Source organism: Molothrus aeneus, chromosome 13, assembly GCF_037042795.1.
Source record: "Molothrus aeneus isolate 106 chromosome 13, BPBGC_Maene_1.0, whole genome shotgun sequence".
NCBI classification, from domain to species: domain Eukaryota; kingdom Metazoa; phylum Chordata; class Aves; order Passeriformes; family Icteridae; genus Molothrus; species Molothrus aeneus.
Window position 1 is genome coordinate 20,265,503 of NC_089658.1, and position 19,342 is coordinate 20,284,844.

At 64.6% G+C, this 19,342-nt stretch overlaps 5 protein-coding genes across 9 annotated transcripts; 2 read left to right on the forward strand and 3 right to left on the reverse strand.

Annotated features, from left to right (window-relative positions):
• Window positions 1-3,463: 3,463 nt before the first annotated feature.
• MFAP1 (microfibril associated protein 1) lies at window positions 3,464-7,817 on the forward strand. The gene is made up of 9 exons (XM_066558710.1): window positions 3,464-3,607; window positions 3,717-3,936; window positions 4,653-4,785; window positions 5,087-5,274; window positions 5,702-5,810; window positions 5,881-6,041; window positions 6,286-6,445; window positions 6,907-6,996; window positions 7,111-7,817. The coding sequence occupies exons 1-9, from the start codon at window positions 3,529-3,531 to the stop codon at window positions 7,291-7,293; spliced, it is 1,323 nt and encodes a 440-aa protein (XP_066414807.1). The 5' UTR covers window positions 3,464-3,528; the 3' UTR covers window positions 7,294-7,817.
• A 363-nt stretch (window positions 7,818-8,180) lies between these two features.
• HYPK (huntingtin interacting protein K) lies at window positions 8,181-9,245 on the reverse strand. The gene is made up of 4 exons (XM_066558897.1): window positions 9,028-9,245; window positions 8,788-8,843; window positions 8,506-8,557; window positions 8,181-8,339 (listed from the first exon to the last, which is right to left on the reverse strand). The coding sequence occupies exons 1-4, from the start codon at window positions 9,211-9,213 to the stop codon at window positions 8,244-8,246; spliced, it is 390 nt and encodes a 129-aa protein (XP_066414994.1). The 5' UTR covers window positions 9,214-9,245; the 3' UTR covers window positions 8,181-8,243.
• Window positions 9,246-9,800: 555 nt separating this feature from the next.
• Window positions 9,801-14,106, forward strand: SERINC4 (serine incorporator 4). Of its 5 annotated transcripts, XM_066558806.1 has the most exons (12): window positions 9,801-10,439; window positions 10,567-10,698; window positions 11,119-11,297; window positions 11,384-11,463; window positions 11,557-11,650; window positions 11,713-11,924; window positions 12,192-12,287; window positions 12,359-12,485; window positions 12,690-12,762; window positions 12,973-13,024; window positions 13,102-13,258; window positions 13,556-14,106. In XM_066558806.1, exons 1-12 carry the CDS (start codon window positions 10,389-10,391, stop codon window positions 13,770-13,772), a joined length of 1,470 nt encoding a protein of 489 aa, XP_066414903.1. In that variant the 5' UTR covers window positions 9,801-10,388; the 3' UTR covers window positions 13,773-14,106. The 5 variants fall into 5 exon arrangements, with proteins under 5 accessions (XP_066414903.1, XP_066414900.1, XP_066414899.1 ...); XM_066558803.1 differs by lacking the exon at window positions 10,567-10,698 and having other exon boundaries at window positions 11,713-12,287; XM_066558802.1 differs by lacking the exons at window positions 9,801-10,439; window positions 10,567-10,698 and having other exon boundaries at window positions 10,933-11,297; window positions 11,713-12,287.
• Window positions 14,107-15,158: 1,052 nt separating this feature from the next.
• On the reverse strand, window positions 15,159-15,861 carry SERF2 (small EDRK-rich factor 2). The gene is made up of 3 exons (XM_066558901.1): window positions 15,807-15,861; window positions 15,470-15,578; window positions 15,159-15,369 (listed from the first exon to the last, which is right to left on the reverse strand). The coding sequence occupies exons 1-3, from the start codon at window positions 15,811-15,813 to the stop codon at window positions 15,306-15,308; spliced, it is 180 nt and encodes a 59-aa protein (XP_066414998.1). The 5' UTR covers window positions 15,814-15,861; the 3' UTR covers window positions 15,159-15,305.
• A 405-nt stretch (window positions 15,862-16,266) lies between these two features.
• Window positions 16,267-18,128, reverse strand: LOC136561960 (peptidyl-prolyl cis-trans isomerase FKBP8-like). The gene is made up of 7 exons (XM_066558516.1): window positions 17,894-18,128; window positions 17,422-17,758; window positions 17,024-17,241; window positions 16,781-16,953; window positions 16,625-16,702; window positions 16,393-16,496; window positions 16,267-16,303 (listed from the first exon to the last, which is right to left on the reverse strand). The coding sequence occupies exons 1-7, from the start codon at window positions 18,126-18,128 to the stop codon at window positions 16,267-16,269; spliced, it is 1,182 nt and encodes a 393-aa protein (XP_066414613.1).
• Window positions 18,129-19,342: the final 1,214 nt, after the last annotated feature.

A 19,342-nucleotide genomic window follows, 5' to 3' on the forward strand; every position in this document is an offset into this window, starting at 1 on the left:
GACTGACACACATCTGCCAGGATCACAAACCCTCCTCTCAGACTTGGGGACCATGGCCTGGGGGACCTGCAGGATTGCAGGTGAAAGCAGCTAATGAATGGGCAACAGCAGGAAAAGGGCAGAGAGCCCACACAGAGAAACTAGCAGAGAAAACCAAGTAACAGGCAGCAACAGCAGGCAGAAACTTCTGGATGCACCAAACAAACACCAGAAGGTTTACCCAAGCACAGAGCAGCCTGCTCTGCCCCCCATGCCAGCAGAGGTGAGCCCACAGTCTCTCTGTTGTGTTGTCCAGCCTTCTCCCTGCACACATCCTCACACTCTCCCAAAGCTAAGGCTGCAGTCTAGAGTCTCTCTCCAGTCTTTCCCTGGAGTCTCTCCAGTGCATCCCCTCCCCTCCACACTGGATAGTACCAGCAGGCCCTTTGGTGCCCAAGGAGCTGAGACTGCTGTGGCACAAGCAGGATTTGTGCTCCACAAGGTCCAGCTGGCTCCAGCAGCTCTATTTATCTCTGACTCCCAGACACAACATCTCATTGTGGCCACATGCGGGGACTCAGGCCCAGCCCAAACACCCTGACCTTGTCCTGCAATACAGCTGCAGACACAAACAGCAGCTGCTCAAGGTGAGTTCTGTAACTATCTGCCTTAGGCTTTGTCAGCAGCAGTCCTAATGCTGCCAAGGTATTGATCCACAGCCTAGTGTGGCTCTGCCCCCGCTCTGGGCTGCGGGACATGCCCTTCCATCACCTGTCCTGTGACAGCACCCTGTCATCACCTGCTGGTCAGGTGCAGGGATAGCCTTGCCCAGCCTAAGTCCATAAGGTGCCTGTGGCACTTGGGGCGTTCCACACAAGTGACACGCACAGGGACACACGCACACACGGGCACGGAACACCAGGCTGAGAGCCCACCTGCAGCCCAGCAGTAGGAATGCCATGTGCCCATGGGCTTTGTGGGCTGGGGAGGGGCTGCTCACAAGCACAGACACACAAACCCAGCCCAAAGACCAGCAGGTGTGGCTGGCACAGCACTGAGGGGCAGACTGGCCCATGCTCCAGGCTCACTCATGGAACAGCTGCCAGCCTTCCATGGCCTCACACCAGCCCAGGAATGGGGGGTCAGCCCCACTAAGTGCCTCCCACCCTGCTGCAGCCCAGCTGCCAACTGCCAGGTGCTGCAGGGCCAACATGTCAGCAGCCACTGCACTGGGGAAAGGGAACATGGGGCAAAAGCCTTCACAGTGAAGGGCATCTTCCTGCCATGGCCTCCAGCACCTGGAGCCACAAAACTGAGCCAGGCTTGAAGGCATTTCCCTGTTTGCCCAGGTCTTTAGTTTAGCTTCACCTGAATGGGACAGTATCTGCATTGTGTGCAATCCCCAAGCTTCCTCATATCTGTGGCCAGCTGCTCCTCCAAGTCCTGTTAAAGCTTATTCCTTGCCACGTGGCACAGGAGTCACCAGGTGGGAACACATTGTGACAAGCCTCAACATTAACAATATAAACACAGAGTGGGTGCTCTGGCTGTCACCTGGGCGCAAAGGCCAGAAGCACACCAACAAGCAGACAGATCCACTCTTGCTCGTTCCTGGCAGAGGCTGTAGGTGCTCTAGGATTATAAAGGCACCAATGCCTCAGTTGCTCAGGCAAACCACCAGCTTCAGGGCATCATTTCTGCCTGCAGCAGAAACAGGTCTGTATGGAGGGCACTGCAGGGACACCCTTGCCCAGAACTAGAGCACGGACTGAGTCAGTGCTGCAAGAGACTGGGCCCACCTGCCCCCATGCCTGGATCTGCCCAGCCCTGGCATCTCTGTAGGAGAGAGCCAGCCTCCATGGTGGCCTTGGGACCTCTGCAGCCACTTCTGGGACCAGAACAGGGTGGTACTGCTGCAAAAAATTGGGTCTGTTCTCCCCTAGACTGGCTGCAGGAGATGCTGCCAGAGGGACATCTCCCAACCCAGACCAAGGACACCGAAAGAAAACCACTTCCCTGCACTCTCCTACGGATTGTGCTCCACTGCTGACCCACCAACTGGAAAAGCACATGTGCCCTGGCCTTCCCTGGCTGCCAGAGCTGGCCTCACCCCATAGGGCCTCTGCCACACAAGCACGAGAGCACCTGCTCTGCTACTGCCAGTGAACTGTTAAAGCATGGCTCTGCCCCCCTGCTTCCTAAATTTCCCAGCCAGCTAGCAGATTTCATGGAAGATAAAAGAGGGTTTCCTCTTCCTTTGTTCGTAGAAGCCAGCAGAAGGTGGCAGGCAGAAAGTGGCAGACGTGGCAGTAGCGGGTTGTGACGCAGTTTTACCAACTTAAGAGAAACCATTATCTTCTGCGGCAGGATGTGCGCCCAGGGACATCCCGCACCAGCCGCTCCCCGACACCGTGGGACCGCGCAGCCCTCGGAGCTGAGACCTGCTGACACAGGCAGCACCCGGCTGCTCATGGAAAATCCCCAAGAAGCAGCCGTGGCCCCAGCCTTTCCCCCCAGACACTTTACTACACCCACGCCACGAGGACTCCCGGGAGCTGCCCCCGCCTTGCCGAGCAGCACGGCGGAGGTCCTGCCCCGCCGCAGCAGCCGCGCCTCCCGGCGCTGGCCAGGCCGGGGGCTCCGGGGGACCGCGGCGGGGCAGGAGCTGTCTGTCCTTGCTGCCCGGGGCTTGCTGGAGCCGGCTGGCGGCGGGCAGAGCAGGGACACTGGGGCCACGGCCGGCTCCGGCTGTCGGGGGCAAGGGCGGACGGCGGGCTCTGCCGCGCCGCAGGGAGGAGCTGCACGGCTTCAGCGGCGGCCGCGGCCACCGAGCCCCGCTCCGCCCCGAGCAGCCGCGCTGGCAGCGGGCACAGCGCAGACCCCTGGCCCCACTGTGCACCAAAGCGAGCAGCGGTTTTCCCCGGCTGTGGGGGGCAGTTCGGCACAGGAATTTGCCGAGGGACGTTCCCCCGGTCAGCGAGTTGCGGGTGACTCTGAGCGCTCGGTGTTCCAGCAGCGGCTCAGCTCCAGCCCCGCACGGAGCGCTCCCTGCACAGAGGCACGGCGGCGCCTGCAGAGTCCCGGCGCCGTTCAGACACGGCCGGAGGCGCCAGGCGAGTCGCCCCCGGGCGAGCAGCAGAGCGCTATCGCGGCGCTGCCCGGTGCCCCCGCCGACCGATGGCCGCTCCGCCGGTGCCTCGCCCTGACGCCCCTTCGGGGGGAAACCCGCGTCGTGCGGGAGGGAACGGAACCTCTCCCGGCCGAAGGCGGATGCGAAAGGACCGGGGACTCCCCCTGACACCCAGCCGCGGGCCCGACACACCCCGCGCACCCCGGGCCGGGCCGAAACGCCGGCCCGGGAGAAGGCTCCGAGCAGCGGCCCCGGCCGAGCGTCACTTCCGGGCCCCGGATGGTCCCGGTCGCGGCGGAAGCGACAGAGGAAGAAGCGGCAGAGGTTCCGGTTCCGGGTGAGCGCTCGCGGCGCCGTTGTCAGCGGCTCCGCTCGGTTCGGCTCGGCCCGGCCCGGCCCGGCCCCCGCCCGCCGCCACCATGTCGGTCCCCAGCGCCCTCATGAAGCAGCCGCCGATCCAGTCCACGGCGGGCGCCGTGCCCGTCCGCAACGAGAAGGGTGAGCTGGGGGCCCGGGGCTCAGCGGGGTGGCCGGATGGGCGCGGGGCCGGGGCTGGGGCGGCGGGGGCGCGGGGCCGAGACCCCCGTTGACGGCCCGGCGCCCGCAGGCGAGCTGTCCATGGAGAAGGTGAAGGTGAAGCGGTACGTGTCGGGCAAGCGGCCCGACTACGCGCCCATGGAGTCCTCGGAGGAGGAGGATGAGGAGTTCCAATTCATCAAGAAGGCGAAGGAGCAAGAGGTCGAGCCCGAGGAACAGGAGGAGGAACTGGCCAACGACCCCCGGCTCCGGCGTCTCCAGAACCGCATCGCCGAGGACGTGGAGGAGCGGTGAGCGCTGGGTCAGGCAAGAGCTGAGCCCCCTTTGCCTGTCTGGGGCGGGGGGCTGGCACTCTGCTCTGCTGCAGGGAGAAAGTGCACAGGGCAGGAGCTGGGAACATGGTCCAGACAGTGCAGGAGTGTTTGTGACTTCTCATATCCATGCTGCACTGTGCCTGGGGCTGCTTTCCGGCCAGGAGCCAGCCAGATGCAGCCCATGTCCAGGTGTGTTTGTGTGGATGGTATCAAAAACAGGCACCAAAATAGAAATTAGTGCAGCGTGCTGAGGCTCAGGGTAGCGAGGAAGGATGGTGTCTCATGAAGTGTACTCTGGAATGGTGTTTCATGAAATGTGAACAGGGTGATAAGAGCCTCCACCACATTGCCCCTGCCCTCACGCAGGCTGTGCTCCGCTGCTGCCTGTGATATTTCCATCTCTGTCATCTGCAGAAAAACACCACTGAGTGCTGTTTGCTCCCATGGAGCTGTGGTTGGTTTTGTTTCCACTAACAGTCTTCTCATTGGGAACTCCATTCTTCCTTGAAGCATGGACAGGGAAGAGCTGCCAGTACCCAGCCACTGTGGCCTCCTGAGGGAACATATCAGTTGTGGCTGTGTTTGGCAGTCCCAGTGCTTACTGTGGCCTTGCTAGAAGTGATGTGTGAACAGTCCCTTTCCTGCAGCTCCCTATGTCTCAAGTGCCATGTGTTAACTGGGGTCTCTTGCAGGCTGGCAAGACACCGCAAAATTGTGGAACCTGAGGTGGTTGGAGAAAGCGATTCAGAAGTGGAGGGGGGAGAAGCTTGGCGCCTGGAACGAGAGGACACCAGTGAAGAGGAAGAGGAAGAGATTGATGATGAGGTGTGTTTGCAGAGCCAGATAATGGGCCTAGGAAAGCTGTAAGGGCACAGGCTGGAGCTGCCCTTTGCATGGATATGTGGGCTGTCTGATGTATTTGGACAAGTGTCACACCTAGCCATGACTTAACTGGTGGGTTACCATCCTCTGGCATGGAACAGGATGCTGGGGGAGGCCACGCCACATCCAGAGAGGCAGGTGCATCTTCTCAAAGCCAACAGTCCAGACGTGACATGTGTTTCACAGGAGAGAGAGAAGTGGTAGCAGGGCTGGCCTCTGACTGCTCTGTGCTTGTCCCCATTAGGAGATCGAGCGTCGGCGAGGGATGATGCGTCAGCGAGCACAGGAGAGGAAAACTGAGGAGATGGAAGTGATGGAATTGGAAGATGAAGGTCGGTCTGGAGAAGAGTCTGAGTCAGAATCTGAGTATGAGGAGTACACGGACAGTGAAGATGAAATGGAGCCACGTCTCAAACCGGTCTTTATTCGCAAGTAGGTGATGGAAGTGCATGGGCTGGCCCTGGATCGTGGTAGTCAGAAGCTGGGGCCCAAGGAGACCTTGGTGCCATGGTCTCTTCTCACTGTGAGGAAGCCATTCACCTCTTTGGGGTGGGATGGGACGGTCACAGCCTGACAGGGCACAGCTAGGGAGCAAGGAACAATCCCTGCTCCCACAGCCCCATATCAATTACATTGGGTTGCTGTGACATCAAGCTGCAGAGTCTGACCAAAGCTCTTTGGCAAGGCCATACGGTGGCAAAAGGACGTGGTAGTCCCCAAAAAGGGGAGAGCCCCGGGACTTGACCCGTCCTTGGAGAGGGCAAAGGCTGAAAGCAGCTGCAGTATGGGAGCCAGCGAGAGGCTGAGCCACTGCACTGGCTCATGGGAGGGCTGAAGGCTGTCATGGCTCTGCTCTTAGGAAGGACCGGATCACAGTGCAGGAGAGAGAAGCAGAAGCTCTGAAGCAGAAGGAGCTGGAGCAGGAGGCAAAGAGGATGGCAGAGGAGCGGCGCAAGTACACACTTAAGGTGCGGAGGGGTGGGCTGGAGGCCGGAGGGGGCAGTCACTGCAGCAAGCTTAGCTTGGACCTCACTGCAGATTGTAGAAGAGGAAGCAAAGAAGGAGCTGGAGGAGAACAAGCGCTCACTGGCAGCACTGGATGCACTCGATACAGATGATGAGAACGATGAGGAGGAGTATGAGGCCTGGAAAGTCCGTGAGCTGAAGCGTATCAAACGAGACCGCGAGGAACGAGAAGCGTAAGTATTGTCTGCTAGACCAGAGGCTGAGAGCCCACAGGCAGTTAAAACACCTTTTCCTCAGGCTGCCCTTTGGCAGCAGGTCCCAGCTGGACTGAATGCCCAGAGTTCCTCCTGCCTGCCCTCAGGGTGCCTTTGCTCCCTAGCAGTAAATGTGTAAGCTCTCAGGAGGCAGCTGGGGACAGCCTCTCTCCCAGGAGATGCTGTGGGGACGCAGGGTCTCAGGAGCTTCTCTCCCACCCAGCATGGAGAAGGAGAAGGCAGAGATCGAGCGTATGCGGAACCTGACAGAGGAAGAGCGCCGCGCTGAGCTCCGGGCCAATGGCAAGGTCATCACTAACAAGGCAGTGAAGGGCAAATACAAATTCCTGCAGAAGTACTACCACCGTGGCGCCTTCTTCATGGTGAGTGTGCTTAGGGCCAGGCCTGGCTGCACTGGCTGCACATGTGAGACCACAGGGCCACCTTTTCCCTGTGGGGAGCCTCCCCTCTCCCACGGTGCCCTGGGGCTGGGGGTGCCCTGGGACAAGAACCAACCTTCAGAGGCAGCATGGGGCTGAAGCTGACCCAGAGTAACCTCACCAGAGCATGTCAGGTTAGGAGTTCACAGTTGAAATGGAGCTGAAGCTGCTGAGCTGTCCCTGTGCTGGTGTTCGGGCTGACAGACCCAAGTCATCTCTGCACAGGCCACTGGAGAAGCAGCCTGGGGAACAATGCTCACATCTCCCACTCCAGCAGGAGTTAATAGGGCTGCAAGTACTGTGGCAGCCCTGGCAGAGCAGCAATATGACCTTCAGGCAGCTTCCCCCACTGCTGCCAAGAATTGCTGGAACCTTTTAGGCTAAGCAGGTGTGTCCTCCTGCAGGATGAAGATGAAGAGGTGTACAAGAGAGACTTCAGTGCTCCGACCCTTGAGGACCACTTCAACAAGACCATCCTGCCCAAAGTCATGCAGGTGCGTGTCATGCTGGCAGAGGGTGCCCAGCCCGGATGCCAGGGGGTGGGCAGGTGGGAGGAGCTGGTCCTGCATCCCCCTGAACAGCTGCTCACAAGCTCCTCTGCTCCCCAGGTCAAGAACTTCGGGCGCTCGGGGCGGACGAAGTACACACACCTGGTGGACCAGGACACCACCTCCTTTGACTCTGCCTGGGGCCAGGAGAGTGCACAGAACACCAAGTTCTTTAAGCAGAAGGCAGCGGGGGTGCGGGATGTCTTTGAGAGACCCTCGGCCAAGAAACGGAAAACGACCTAAGAGCATGGGCTGGAGGGTCTGGTGTGGCAGCTGCTGGCAGGAGGGCGCTGCTCTGCCAGCTGCCAGAGTCTGGGCAGGGCCAGAAGGGACATGTTCCAGGACTCCTGTGGTGGCAAGCCCTTCCCCTGCCTGTACCATGCCTACCGAGATGAGATGTGCCACTCCCTGTGCTGAGCAGTCCCGATGGGTTCCTTGCCCACACAGTGTGGAAGATGATGGCCTGTGGTGCTGGCCAGGCTGGTGGCCACACTATGTCCCAGCAACAGCCACTGTGGAGCCTTGGCAGTGTCTGGCACGTTGCAGCACCACCCCTGGCTTCAGCACATCCACTTCTGGAAGAATTACAGGACTTCTACAGCTCTCTGGTCTACAGCCCCTTGCTTGTACTGTACCAGTTGTCAGTCTGGGCCCTGTTTTGAGGTGGTCATTGGTGACCCTATCTCCTCACCATGGTCCTGCAGGGCTTGGCTTTTCTACCTGTGTGGGGTGGGAGGGTTTGATTAAAGATTGGATTTTCTTACACACTCTGGCCCCATTTTTCTTAAAGACACGGCCATCCTGTTCTAGTGCCTTCCTTGTGAGCCATGGTGAGCTGGAGCAGCACAGGAGGCACCAGCCTGGGCAGGGCATGCACGATCAGCTGTCACCACTGCCTCAGGCCTGTGCCTGGGCCTGTCCAGTCTGTACTGTCCTGGGGCAGAGATTAAAAGAGGGGAAAGCAACACATCTCACTGCTCAGGCAGGTCACTTTGTCCTGCTCTCGTCATGGGGGTGCCCAGCTGGCACTGCCAACACAATGCCACATGACTGGGCCCCACTTGTGGGTACCGTGCACTCAGGGCCAGGGGCATGTGCTCAGCACTGTGTAGACTACAAAGACAGCCCAGTCCCACCAGTGCCTTTATTGGTATGGCAAGAGGCCCATGCCTGGCAGCCCACGGCCCCCCAGCTCAGTTGGTGAGGGTGATGAGAGCCTCCACCACGTTGCCCATGTGCTCGCGCAGGCTGCGCTCTGCTGCGGCCCGTGATATTTCCATCTCTGTCATCTGCAGAAAAACAGGCACAGCCCCGTACAGCACCCGCAGGGCCCTGGGGGACACCCACCCATGGGGACACTGGACTGGCCTCAGGGCAGGATGCCCCGGCCTCCTCCATGGGTGCACCCAAATCTGGGATATGTCACAGCCTGCTTGGGGTCCCGCCCCTACTCACAATCAGCTCTAGGTCCTCCTTCTTGATGGTCACTTTTGCCAGTTCTTTCTCCCTACGACAAGAGATGGACAAACCTCCGGTGACCAACAGTCCCCGCTGGCCCCTGCCCCGCTGCTCCGTCGGCCGTCAGGTGGGCAGGAGCGACCCCTCGCCGCAGCGTGGGGCTGGGAGGGGCCGGGGAAGGGCCGGGATGTCACACAGGGAAGCGGATGCCTGGGTCGTGTCCCGAGTGGTGACAAGTTGCAAGACAGGCACTGCCCCGGAGCGAGCGCGGACGGTTACCTCTCCTGCTTGGCTTTCTGCTCCCGGGACCTCCGGTCTCCGATCACCGACATAGCCTGCCAGAACGAGCGCGGTCACCCCGATGCGCGGCACCGGGCGGGTCAGCGCCACGCCGGCGGCACGGCCACCGGCACCGGCACCGGGACGGGCGTGCAGGCGCGGCTGTCAGCGCCCGGCTCGGCCCCGCTGCAGGCAGCGCCCGGCCTCCCACCCTGGCCCGGTCCCGTCCCGCCGCCGCACCGTCTCCAGGTTGGAGCTCTGGATCTCCTTCTCCTCCGCGTAGTCCGTGACGCGCTCCAGGTCCGCCGCGCCGCTATCGTGCTTCCGCGGCTTCTCGGCCGCGCGCCCGCCCGCCCCATCGCTGCCGCCGCCGGAGCCGTTCGGCTCCGTCTCCAGCTCCAGCTCCACATCGCCCTCCGCCGCCATGCCGCCGCCGCCGCGGCCCGCTTCCGGTCACGTGCGCCGCCAGCGGGGGCGGCGAGCGGCGCGCGCCGCCAGAACCGAGCGCGGGCGAGGCCGGCTCCAGGCCCGGCCCCGCCGAGCGGGCACGGTCAGCGCTCCCCGGCGCTCTCGGGGCTCCGCGCAGCTCGCAGCTGGCAGTGCCGGCACTCTGGGCCGCTCGCTAGCAGCGGGCCGCCGGCGCTGCCGAGGCGCGGAGCCGGCCGGGCGGGCGCGGCCCCGCCGCTGCCCGCGAGTGCCCTCTGGCGGCGCACCGGCACTGCCGGGTCAGCCAGCCCGACATGGCCGCCGCCGCCGCCGCCATACGGATGGGCGGACGGGGCAGCCGCGGCGGCGGCCTGGCCGGCTCCCCGGGCGCTGCCGGAGGCGAGAGGCGGCCGGGCTGTGGCCGTGCTTCCCCGTGCACCGGTGCCGGGCCGTCGGAGGCCGTACCGCAGCGCGGCCCCGGCTGCCGCGGGCACGGGCGGGCCCGCCCCGGCCGCTCCCTTGGCGCACGCGGCTCACATGTCACCCCCCCGGCCGTGGGGACACCGCGGGCCGGGCCGGGCCCCGCGCTGTGTGCGCTAGCGGAGATCTGTGTGATCGCCGCTGTAGCCGCGGCCCCGCCATCCGCCGTGTCTCAGGGCTCTGCCAGCACAAAGCCTGAGTGGCTGTGGAGCAGCTGAAGAAAGGTGACGCCAGCCCCAGCGTAGAGCCCCCTGCATCCCCTTGCTTGTCCCCAGCTCCTGCCGACCCTGGGCCATCCTGCTAGCCGCTGGATGCGCTTCACGCCGTCCCGCTACCCAGCGAGGTACCTGTGTCCCTTGGGTGCCCGGGGCTCCCCCCTCCAGTAAACTCCGCATGCCCCAGCCCCTCCACACAGCTGTATGGTACCGCCCTGGGATCAGGGAGACATCGTGTGCAGAACACAGGTGCCCCTCATGCAAGCTCATGTCCAGGCCACCTGCCAGGGCCTTGTCCTGACCAAGGATGGCCGGGCTCTGGGCAGGGATGCCCAAGACCAGGAGTCACTGGACAGTGCCCATTGAGCACGCCAGGGGTGGTTGCCTGGAGGGAACAGCGAGCAGATGGCAGGGCGGGCCGAGCTGACAATCCCCTAATCCCATCAACGCCGCGGGGGCTGAGCAGAGCCGAGCTGGGCCATGGCGGGCACAGCGGCACGGGGGCACCTCCTGCACCCGCTGCTTTTCCAGGTGGGACTTGGGGTCCGGCGGGGCTGGGAGCGGACTGGGAGCAAGGCTGGGTGGGCAGGGTGTGCTGGGCCGGGCTGGGGAGCAGTGCTGGTCCCCTGGGATCCCCGCTGACCATGCCCCTCCCCAGCTCTGCTGCGGTTGTCACGGGCTCCGCGTGTCCACGAGCACGCGTATCCTCTACACGCTCCTGCACGTCCTGGCCTCTGCTGTGTGCTGCCTCATGCTGTCCCGCACTGTGGCCCAGGCTATCACAGAGAAGGTGACAGAGGGAACCGGGACACCCAGGGTACCAGGAGTATTGGGGGTCCCAAGGGTACCATGTATTCTGGGGGTACTGGGGTGCCACGCACATCAAGGCACCCAGGGGAGCACTGGACATGCCAGAATTGCCATGGGCATCAGGAGTACTGGATTCTGAGGATACTGGGATGGTGGGATAGTGACAGGGCTGCTGGGAATGCCAAGGTGCTGGAGGTCCCAAGCGGGAAGGGGTGCCAGGGGTACCAGAGATGCAGGATTTGCCTGGCATGCTGGGGGTCCCAGCAGTCCCAGGGTACTGAGAAAGGTACCGGGAATGGTGGGAATATTGAAAGTTTGGATGTGCTGGATGCCATGGGCACTGGGGGATGGTGGGTGGACACACCAGCAGCCCTGTCCCATCAACCACCGTGCCTGCCAGGTGCCCTTCTCAGTGGTGCTGTGCCAACACCTGCCTGGGGGCACAAACTGCGAGCAGCTGGTGGGCTCCTCAGCCGTGTACCGGGTCTGTTTTGGCACTGCCTGCTTCCACCTGGCACAGGCTGCCCTGCTGCTCAACGTGCGCTCCAGCTCTGACTGCCGTGCGCAGCTCCACAATGGGTGAGGATGGGCCATGGGGCTGGGACAGGGTGTCCTGGGATGGGGCTGCCAGGGGCTCTGTCCTACTGACGTTACCTGCCCTGCAGGTTCTGGCTCCTGAAGCTTCTGGCGCTGGTGGGCCTCTGGGCCGCAAGCTTCTTCATCCCTGAGGACAACTTCATCCAAGGTGTGCCCCCACCCTACCTGAGCTGGTATCCTGGGCAGCCCTTTTGTGCCCCACTTGCCCTGTGCCATCTCTACCTCTGCCCTCTTCCCCCAGCCTGGCACTACACAGGTGTCTGTGGGGGCTTCGCCTTCATCCTCATCCAACTGGTGCTGATCACAGCCTTTGCACACACCTGGAACAAGAACTGGTGAGTGCTGGGGTGCCGGGTGGGTACCTGTCCCCTGCCATTGCTCATCCACTTTTCTGCAGGCTGACAGGAGCTGCGCAGGACAAGCGCTGGTATCTGGCTGTGCTGTTGGCCACGGCCACCTTCTACACCCTTGCCTCTGCCGCCTTTTCCTTCCTCTACAAGTTCTACACCCACCCAGCCGCCTGCCACCTCAACAAAGCACTGCTTGCCATCAATGGCAGCCTCTGTGGCATCATGTCCTTCATCTCCATCACACCATGTGTGCGGCTTAGTGAGTACCACACAGCACAGCGTGCTGGGGGCTGCCATGCTGCATGGCCAGCTGGGTCCTGTGCTGACCGTGGGCCCCAGCTCAGGGCCAGCACTGGGGCACTGGAGGAGAACCCAGTTCTGGGTTCCCGGCCCTTCCTTTACCTTGGCACAAGGCGTTGGATGGGCGAGTGGCAGGAGGGGACTGCCCAAGGCCTCCTCAGAGCCCCACCCACCAGCTCATGTTACTCCAGGAACTCCAGTAACACCTCTATCCGCACTCTTGCAGAGCAGCCGCGGTCAGGGCTGCTGCAGTCCTCAATCATCAGCTGCTATGTGATGTACCTCACCTTCTCTGCACTGTCCAGCCGCCCCCCAGAGAGAGGTGGGTGTCCCTGTCCACCACCAGCAGTCCCCACCGTGATGCACGCCCTTCTCACCTCCACCTCCCTGCAGTGCTGTACAAGGGGCAGAACCTCACTGTCTGCTTCCCGGGGGTTGGGCAGGATGAGCTGCAGACAGAGGACACCACCGTCGCCGTGCTGGGTGCTGCTATCATGTACGCCTGCGTGCTCTTCGCATGGTGCGTGCTCCCTGCCCAGGCACAGCCGGGCTGCCAGGGCTATCCCGAGGGGTGGCAGGGCAAGAGCAGGTGGGGCATTGGTGGGTGGACAGGGGCAGCACAGCAGAGCTCCTGTGGCCGTTGGGAATCCATGGGGCAGGCTGGGAGCCTAGCACAGCGTGATGGGTGCCTGTGTTATGATTTCTGCCTCTCTCCTGGGCACAGCAATGAAGCCTCGTACCTCGCTGAGGTCTTTGGGCCCCTCTGGATGGTCAAAGTCTACAGCTTTGAGTTTAAAGTGAGTATGGATGCTGCTGTGCTCCACGTCCTCCTGCTAAGGGCACCCCAGACCCACCACCTCAAGGCCGTGTCCCAGCCCCAGAGAGGGGCAGGTCTGTCTAGCAAAGCACAGAGGGCTGCCCACACCACCTGCCCTGGCATCAGGCAGGGCTCAGCCTGGCCATGCTGGCCACGGGGCTGGGCAGTCAGCACTCTGCTCTCCCTGCAGAAACCTTCCTGTTGTTTCTGCTGCCCTGAGAAGATGGAGGAGGAGCTGAGAGGTGAGTGCAGTGTCTGTGTGGGAATGGACAGAGCCTGTGTTCCAGCCTGGGAGTGCCATGTCCCCACACTCCCGCAGGCACCGAGCAGACATGTGAGCAAGTAGAGGAGAGTGCCAGAGGACAGTTCATCATCGAGGATGAGCAGGACCGGGTGGTCTACAGCTACTCAGCTTTCCACTTTGTCTTCTTCCTTGCCTCGCTCTATGTTATGATGACACTCACCAACTGGTTCAGGTAGGGCTCTGTGCTGCTGCCCAGCCCTCCCTGCTCTCACTCCAAACCTCTGTGCCAGGCTGTGACGGTATCACCGAGCTGGCACCTGCTGGGGATGCTCAGGGCTCTGTGCCCGCAGACCTGCACTGCCCCAGTGGCAGCTGTGCAGCGCAGCAAGAAGGGCTGGAGGGCCCTTGGAAGGGACATGCCCAGGGGCACGTGGCCACTGGGACACAGGGTGATCTGGTGGCTGCAGCAGGCACTGGAACCCCCTGTGCTGGCATCCTTTGGGTACCCAGCCCTGCCCTCTCCCACCAGCTATGAGAATGCAGTGCTGGAGACCACCTTCACACATGGCAGCTGGTCAACGTTCTGGGTGAAGGTGTCTTCGTGCTGGGCTTGTGTCCTGCTCTACCTGTGGCTGCTGCTGAGCCCCTTCTGCCTCCATGGCTCCCCACAGCACCAACGCAGCAGTACAGGGCCACGCATCGTGCGGCGCCGACGTGCTCCACAGCGCATCAACGTCTCCACATAGCCCCTGCCAGGACCAACTGCGCCCAGGGCTGGTCCCTGCCGTGCCCTAGCCCTGCTTGGTCCTCCTGGCCTCCCCTGACCCCCTGTCCCAGGAGACAGCAGCACCTGAGAGCTTGAGGGGAACATGGGAGGTGGATACCAGGGACAATGGCCCCGTGCTGAGCCAGGGCCACCCAAAGGGCCAGATCCAGCTGGTGGCAGGTGCTCAGCCCACAGCCTGGTTGCCCTGGCCTCACTGGGTGCAGTGGGGGAGCAGGGCTCTGCCTTGGCTGCCACTGCCATGGTGCATTCACTGTAAATACCTGCTTGAATACATTTTTATATAAAATTCTGAACTGAGCCTGTGCCATTGCCCTGCGCAGGCTGCTGCCATGGGGATGGAGGGAGGGGGTGCCAGCTCTGTGAAACACCCCGAGTCAGCAGCATTGCTGCAAGTCCCCACAGAACCTGACCCAGATGAGGGGTTCTGCAGGCAGCGCAGGCTGTCCTCTGGGGAAACGATGCCTTGCTCACACCTGCTGCAAGCACAGGCCACTGGGCAGCCTGCCACAGCACTGGCATGGACCTCTGGGCCAGCCCCAGAGAGCCCCATGCCACCCTTCTGTCCTGCAGTTGAGCAGTCACAGCCATTGATGCTGGTGGGGAACAAGACGGAGCTGTGGCCTGGCAGAGAGGGGGCACACAGACCAGAGGCAGCTGGCCATGGCGAGCAGCAGCTCCTCAGGGCCCCCGGGGTAACCGGGGCCCCGCTGCCAGCCCCAGCCTCCGGGCTGCCTGCCCTGCGAGACCAGCGCCAAGGACGGCACCAGCGCGGTGGAAGGCGGCGCTGCCTCTGGCTCGGCGAGGAACCTCGGCTGCCGCGGGACCCGTCGCCGTGCTGCCGGATCGCGCTGACGCCACTATTATGGCCCTGCGGGGAGGTGAAAAGGCTGATCGGCACCGGCCTCAGCACTGGGCTGGACCCCGTCGCCAGGCGCACGGCTCCGCGCTGCTGCCGGACGGGCAGCCACAGCTGGGCCCGCCCCGGCCGTGCCGCAGCGCGGCTGTCCCCCGGTGCGCAGGCCCGGCCGCCATCTCTCCACCGCCGCCCTCCGAGCGGCCCGGAGCCCCGGCTGCGCCCCGGCGCTGTGCTGGCCCGCTTCGCTCCTTGACGCTGCCAGCTCTCCCACCCGCCCCAGGGCGCTCGGCCCTCAGCCCCGCGCTGAGCCCCGGGTGCTGCCCCAAGGACCGCCGAGGCCCGACCCCACCTTTGTTCCTCACCGTCAAGATGCCGCCGCTTGACTCCGCCACGGCCGCGCTCGGTCCTTCTCCGCGGACGCGACTGCTCCGCCGGCAATACCCATGCTCGCCCACCCCCCGCCCGGCGCACGGACGAGCAGACCCAGCGTGCAGGGCTCCACAGCTACTTTAATAGGGAACGGCGCCGCAGGGCGCGGGGCGATGCCGGGGATCCCGGCGGGACCCGGCCTGAGGCGGCGCGGGGCATCCTGTCGGCGGGACCGGCCCTGGGGCGGCAGCCCGGCGCGGCCGCCCGTTACTTGTTGCCCTCCTTCTTCTCATCGGCCTTCTTCTGCTTCTGCTGCATGATCTCCGAGTCCCTGCGGGGAGCGCGGCGGGGCTGGCGGCGGGGCCGGCACCGCCGCGGGGCGGGAGCAGGGAGCGGGGCAGGGGAAGCCGGCGGGCCGGCCCGGCGCTCACCTCTGCTTGCGGGCGGCAGCCGAGAGCCCGTCGTCCCGCCGCTTGCCCTTGCCCGAGTCGCTCTGCTTCTTCAGGTTCTTCTGCCGCGCCAGTTCGCGCTGGTTCCCGCCTGCCACAGCGCGGCCGCCTCAGTGCAGCCCAGCCGCGCTTACGGGCCGCGCCGCTACCCCCCATACCCGGCCCGATCACTGCCCGCAGGCCGGGTCCCGGCGCGCCGGCGGATCAGGGCATGGCCCCTAACCCCAGCCCCGCCGCACTCCCCAGGTCCCAGAGCAGCCTCCCACCACACTCGTGAGCCGCAGCCCCCTTTTCTTTCCTGCCTTCCCCCCCAACTCACGGGTCATGGCGCCGCTCCCTCCCACCTCCACTCCACCGCCACGTCCCGCACTGACCCCCCCGCGCCCCGCCCCGCGCCGCGCTTTAAGGGATGCCACAGCCAATCACTGCGCCGATCCACCCCCCGCTGCACTCCCATTGGCGCGTCTCTCCGCCAAGGCCCCGCCTGATTGGCCGCGGGCTATGGCCTCCCTTCTGCCGGCGGGGGCGAAAAAACCGGAAGGTTGAGCGCACGCGCCGCAGCCGCCTCCGCGCGACAGGATGCAGGCGGGGGGAACCGCCCCCTGCTGTGACGTCACGAGCGGGAGCACCGCCCGCGGGGAGAGCGGTGCGGGACGGGGGGCGGGCGCCTTCCCGCCCCTCCCGCTCTCCCCGCCCCAGGGAGTGTGGGGCGATGTGGGGAGGAAGGTACGAGAGCTCTTCTATCTCCTTGGTCAGGCTCTAGGGCGCTGCGGGGCCGCTCAGATCGCTCCTTCCGCCGAGGGCGGTGAGGGGGATCTATAGGGAGACACGTCTGTAAGCGCTATCCGCGCCAACCGGGTGCGGGACGGGCATCCATCTCTGCACAGCCCACGTCGCCTACGCACGCGGGGCTCAGCGGCGGCATCAGGTCGTGGCGGGGATTCTGCGGGCTGGTGCTGGATGGAGGGCTCTGGCGCTTCGCCAGCCGTGAGAGCTCGGTGTGGATCACCTGCGTACAAGGGGCGGTGCGGTGGGACACCCGACCCACCGACTCCCGCGGGATCCTCTTCCTCCCCGTCGCTCCTAGTACCAGGTGCTGTGGGACCACCGCCCCCCCTCGCACCCCGCCTCCCACACCTTGCTGGCCGGGTCCAGCTCCAGGGCTCTTTTCAGGACGAGCGCCGCCTCTGCGTCCCGGCCCTGCTCTGCCAGCAGCTGCGGAGAGAGGAGCGGAGGGTGGCTGGACGGCCCGGCCGAGCGGAGCGGGGCGGTGCGGGGCGCTGCGAGTCCCACCTGCCCGCGCCGCAGCAACGCCCGACCGTTGTCAGGGCAGATCCGCAGGGCCGCCTCGCAGGCTGCCAGCGCCTCCTCCGCCCGCCCCAGCTTCAGCTCGGCAGCCGCGCAGTTGTTGAGGCACTTCACGCGCTGCTCCCGCAGCTCCTCTTCCTCCTCGGGCCCGGGTGGAGCTGCGGGGCGAGTGGCGATCTCAGCGCTCCAGCCCCGCAGCCCGGGGCCCTCCCTCCCGCCCGGTCTCACCGGCGGCGGGGCCGTCCAGGGCGCGCAGGGACAGCCGGTACGATCGCAGCGCCGCGGCGAAGTCACCCCGCGCGAAGTGGAAGTTGCCCCGCTCCCGGCGCTGCGAGCCCAGGCGCAGGCGGACGGCGGGCGGCAGCGGCTGCGGGTCGGGGCCGTCCCGCACCTCTAGCAGCGTCACCTCGAACAGCAGCGGCGCCTCAGGCGGCACGTCGGGCTCCCTGCTGGTACAGCACCGGCTACCCGCGACCCCCGCCCGCCCCGGTCCCCTGCCCTGCCGGCCCCACCGGCTCTCCTCCTCCTTTCCCCGCCTGTCCCTCTTGTCCGCCCCGTCCGTCTGCCCTCCCGCCCCCTGCCTGCTCCAGTCCCCGCCTACTCGTTCCCCCTCCCGTCCGCCCTACCTGCCTGGGCGGCCGTAGGCGTAGGGGAAAGCGGCGAGGAAGAAGGAAATCTCCCCGGGCTGCATGGTGGGGACGCCCAGCTCCAGAGCCTGTGGACAGGCATGGCGGGTCGGAGCCCAGGGCGGCGCTGAGCCCGCACGGCACTGAACCGCGCACCGGTTCGGGCTCACCTCCACGACGTCCCCGTGACCCGGCACGAAGATGAGCCGCGGGTCCCGCTCCACCAGCCCGCCGTCCTCCAGGGCGCCCAGCACCTTCACCGACACCTCCTGGCCCGGCAACGGCCGCGGCCCGCCCGGCCCGGCCCGCACCACGCGCTTCCGCAGCAGCCGGTCCTCTGCAGGGGAGGAGGCGCTGAGAGCCGAGCCGGGAGTCCCGAAATTGGCACTCCCTGCTCGACTCTCCCCGGTACCGGCCGTCCTAGCCTGGGCCGCCGGCCCGGCTGGTCCTGAGGCCACCCATCGGCGCTCACCCGTCAAGTCGCTCCAGCCGTCGGAAGCGAAAAGCGGCCCGAAGCCGCCGGGCCCCGGCACTGCCAGAGCCTCCAGCCGCCGGTAGAAGAGCTGCTCCTCCTCGCGCACCGACGGCACCGCGATGGCGGTGTGAGGCAGCCGGAACCGCACCCGCCGGTCCCGGCCAGGCCCCCGCGGCCGCCCGCCGGCCCCTGCTTCCCTCTCCGGGGAGCCGCCGGGCGACGGGCCCGGCATGTCCGCCCTCGGCCCTCCTCACCACCCGCAGCTACCTGCTGGCCTCGGTCCGGGCCCGCCCGGGGCTCGGCGCCGGGTGCCCACGGCCCCCAGCCCGCACCGGGAGCGTCTCCGCCGGTCCCGCCGCGCCGCGACTGCCGGGGGTTGCCCGGGCCGGGGACACCGCGGAGTGCATGCTGCCGCGCCGTTACCTAATGCCGGGAAGCCGCTCAGGGGATTAGTCCGCGCCGACGGCAAAAATAGCTGGCCCCGGGCGAGCCCTGCCACAGGGCTCCCGCCGCCCGCCCCTGCCCCTCGGGACCGCCCGCCCGCCGCCGCCGCGGCCGAGCGTCTCCGGTACCGAGGCTGCGGGCCGGGTCTCTGGCATTCCCTGCTCGGGGGGAATGTGTTACTTTGGGTGCTGGCTTCTCCTTTTCACACGACCAGCTCTTCACGAAGGCCTCACTGAAAGGTCTGCAGCCATCCTGTTTGCCAAGTATTCCAGGCAGCAAATACACAAATCCTTCATCAGATGCCTTTTTCTCCTCACTTTGAAGCTCAGTACCTTCAGTGCACTTGCAGGACAGCAAGGGACAGCTGGGCAGCCACCAGCACAGCGCTTCCTCATCCTCTGTCCATCCTGACAGAAAGTTTTCCCAGGCCTGTGCTAACTTCACCCACGCTGCTCTGAGCACCAGCAGTGATACTATGGGCCAAACATACTGACACGTTTTACCTGTGTTCAGTGCCTCAGTGGCCACCAGGGCAACAGTCACAGAGCAGGAGCAAGGCCAGGATTAGAACCACTTTCCTGGCTCTCCTTGGCTTGATAGAGAGCACTGTCCTGCCCACCAAGGAAGCAGCACTCCCGTTTGGTGTTACATGGGTAATTGTCAGATGTCAGTGGAGCTGACTACTCCTGCACCAGCTTCAAAGCAGATTTAGTGCTGCTGCTGAGTGAGGCCCTTGCCAGCCTGCTCTGTGTGCCTGCACTGCTGCAATCCCACAGTCACAGTGTGCACCATGTACCTCTGAACTCACCAGGGCAGCACACAGCAAAGGCACTTGTGACCACAGCTCCCCAATCCAAAAGGCAGCACCTGAAGCCCAACACATCGGGACATCTGTTGCTGCTACATTCTGGAGGGGCTCAGGCAGCTGAGGAAAGAGGATAATGGGCTAAAAGCTAAAGTCAGTGACTAGGAGGGCTCACTGAAGGGAACAACTTGCAGCAG

Coding starts and splice junctions, on each gene's coding strand:
- MFAP1 (XM_066558710.1), top strand. CDS start 3,529: ATGTCGGTCCCCAGCGCCCTCATGAAGCAGCCGCCGATCCAGTCCACG. Junction 3,937..4,652: donor GCCGAGGACGTGGAGGAGCG/GTGAGCGCTGGG, acceptor GGTCTCTTGCAG/GCTGGCAAGACACCGCAAAA. Junction 6,446..6,906: donor ACCGTGGCGCCTTCTTCATG/GTGAGTGTGCTT, acceptor GTCCTCCTGCAG/GATGAAGATGAAGAGGTGTA.
- HYPK (XM_066558897.1), bottom strand. CDS start 9,213: ATGGCGGCGGAGGGCGATGTGGAGCTGGAGCTGGAGACGGAGCCGAAC. Junction 8,844..9,027: donor AGAGCTCCAACCTGGAGACG/GTGCGGCGGCGG, acceptor TCGTTCTGGCAG/GCTATGTCGGTGATCGGAGA. Junction 8,558..8,787: donor CAGAAAGCCAAGCAGGAGAG/GTAACCGTCCGC, acceptor CTCTTGTCGTAG/GGAGAAAGAACTGGCAAAAG.
- SERINC4 (XM_066558802.1), top strand. CDS start 11,014: ATGGTGGGAATATTGAAAGTTTGGATGTGCTGGATGCCATGGGCACTG. Junction 12,288..12,358: donor CAGCCGCCCCCCAGAGAGAG/GTGGGTGTCCCT, acceptor ACCTCCCTGCAG/TGCTGTACAAGGGGCAGAAC. Junction 12,486..12,689: donor GCCTGCGTGCTCTTCGCATG/GTGCGTGCTCCC, acceptor TCCTGGGCACAG/CAATGAAGCCTCGTACCTCG.
- SERF2 (XM_066558901.1), bottom strand. Junction 15,370..15,469: donor GCTGCCGCCCGCAAGCAGAG/GTGAGCGCCGGG, acceptor CGCTCCCCGCAG/GGACTCGGAGATCATGCAGC.
- LOC136561960 (XM_066558516.1), bottom strand. CDS start 18,128: ATGCCGGGCCCGTCGCCCGGCGGCTCCCCGGAGAGGGAAGCAGGGGCC. Junction 17,759..17,893: donor CGGCTGGAGCGACTTGACGG/GTGAGCGCCGAT, acceptor CCTCCCCTGCAG/AGGACCGGCTGCTGCGGAAG. Junction 17,242..17,421: donor GCCTACGGCCGCCCAGGCAG/GTAGGGCGGACG, acceptor CTGTACCAGCAG/GGAGCCCGACGTGCCGCCTG.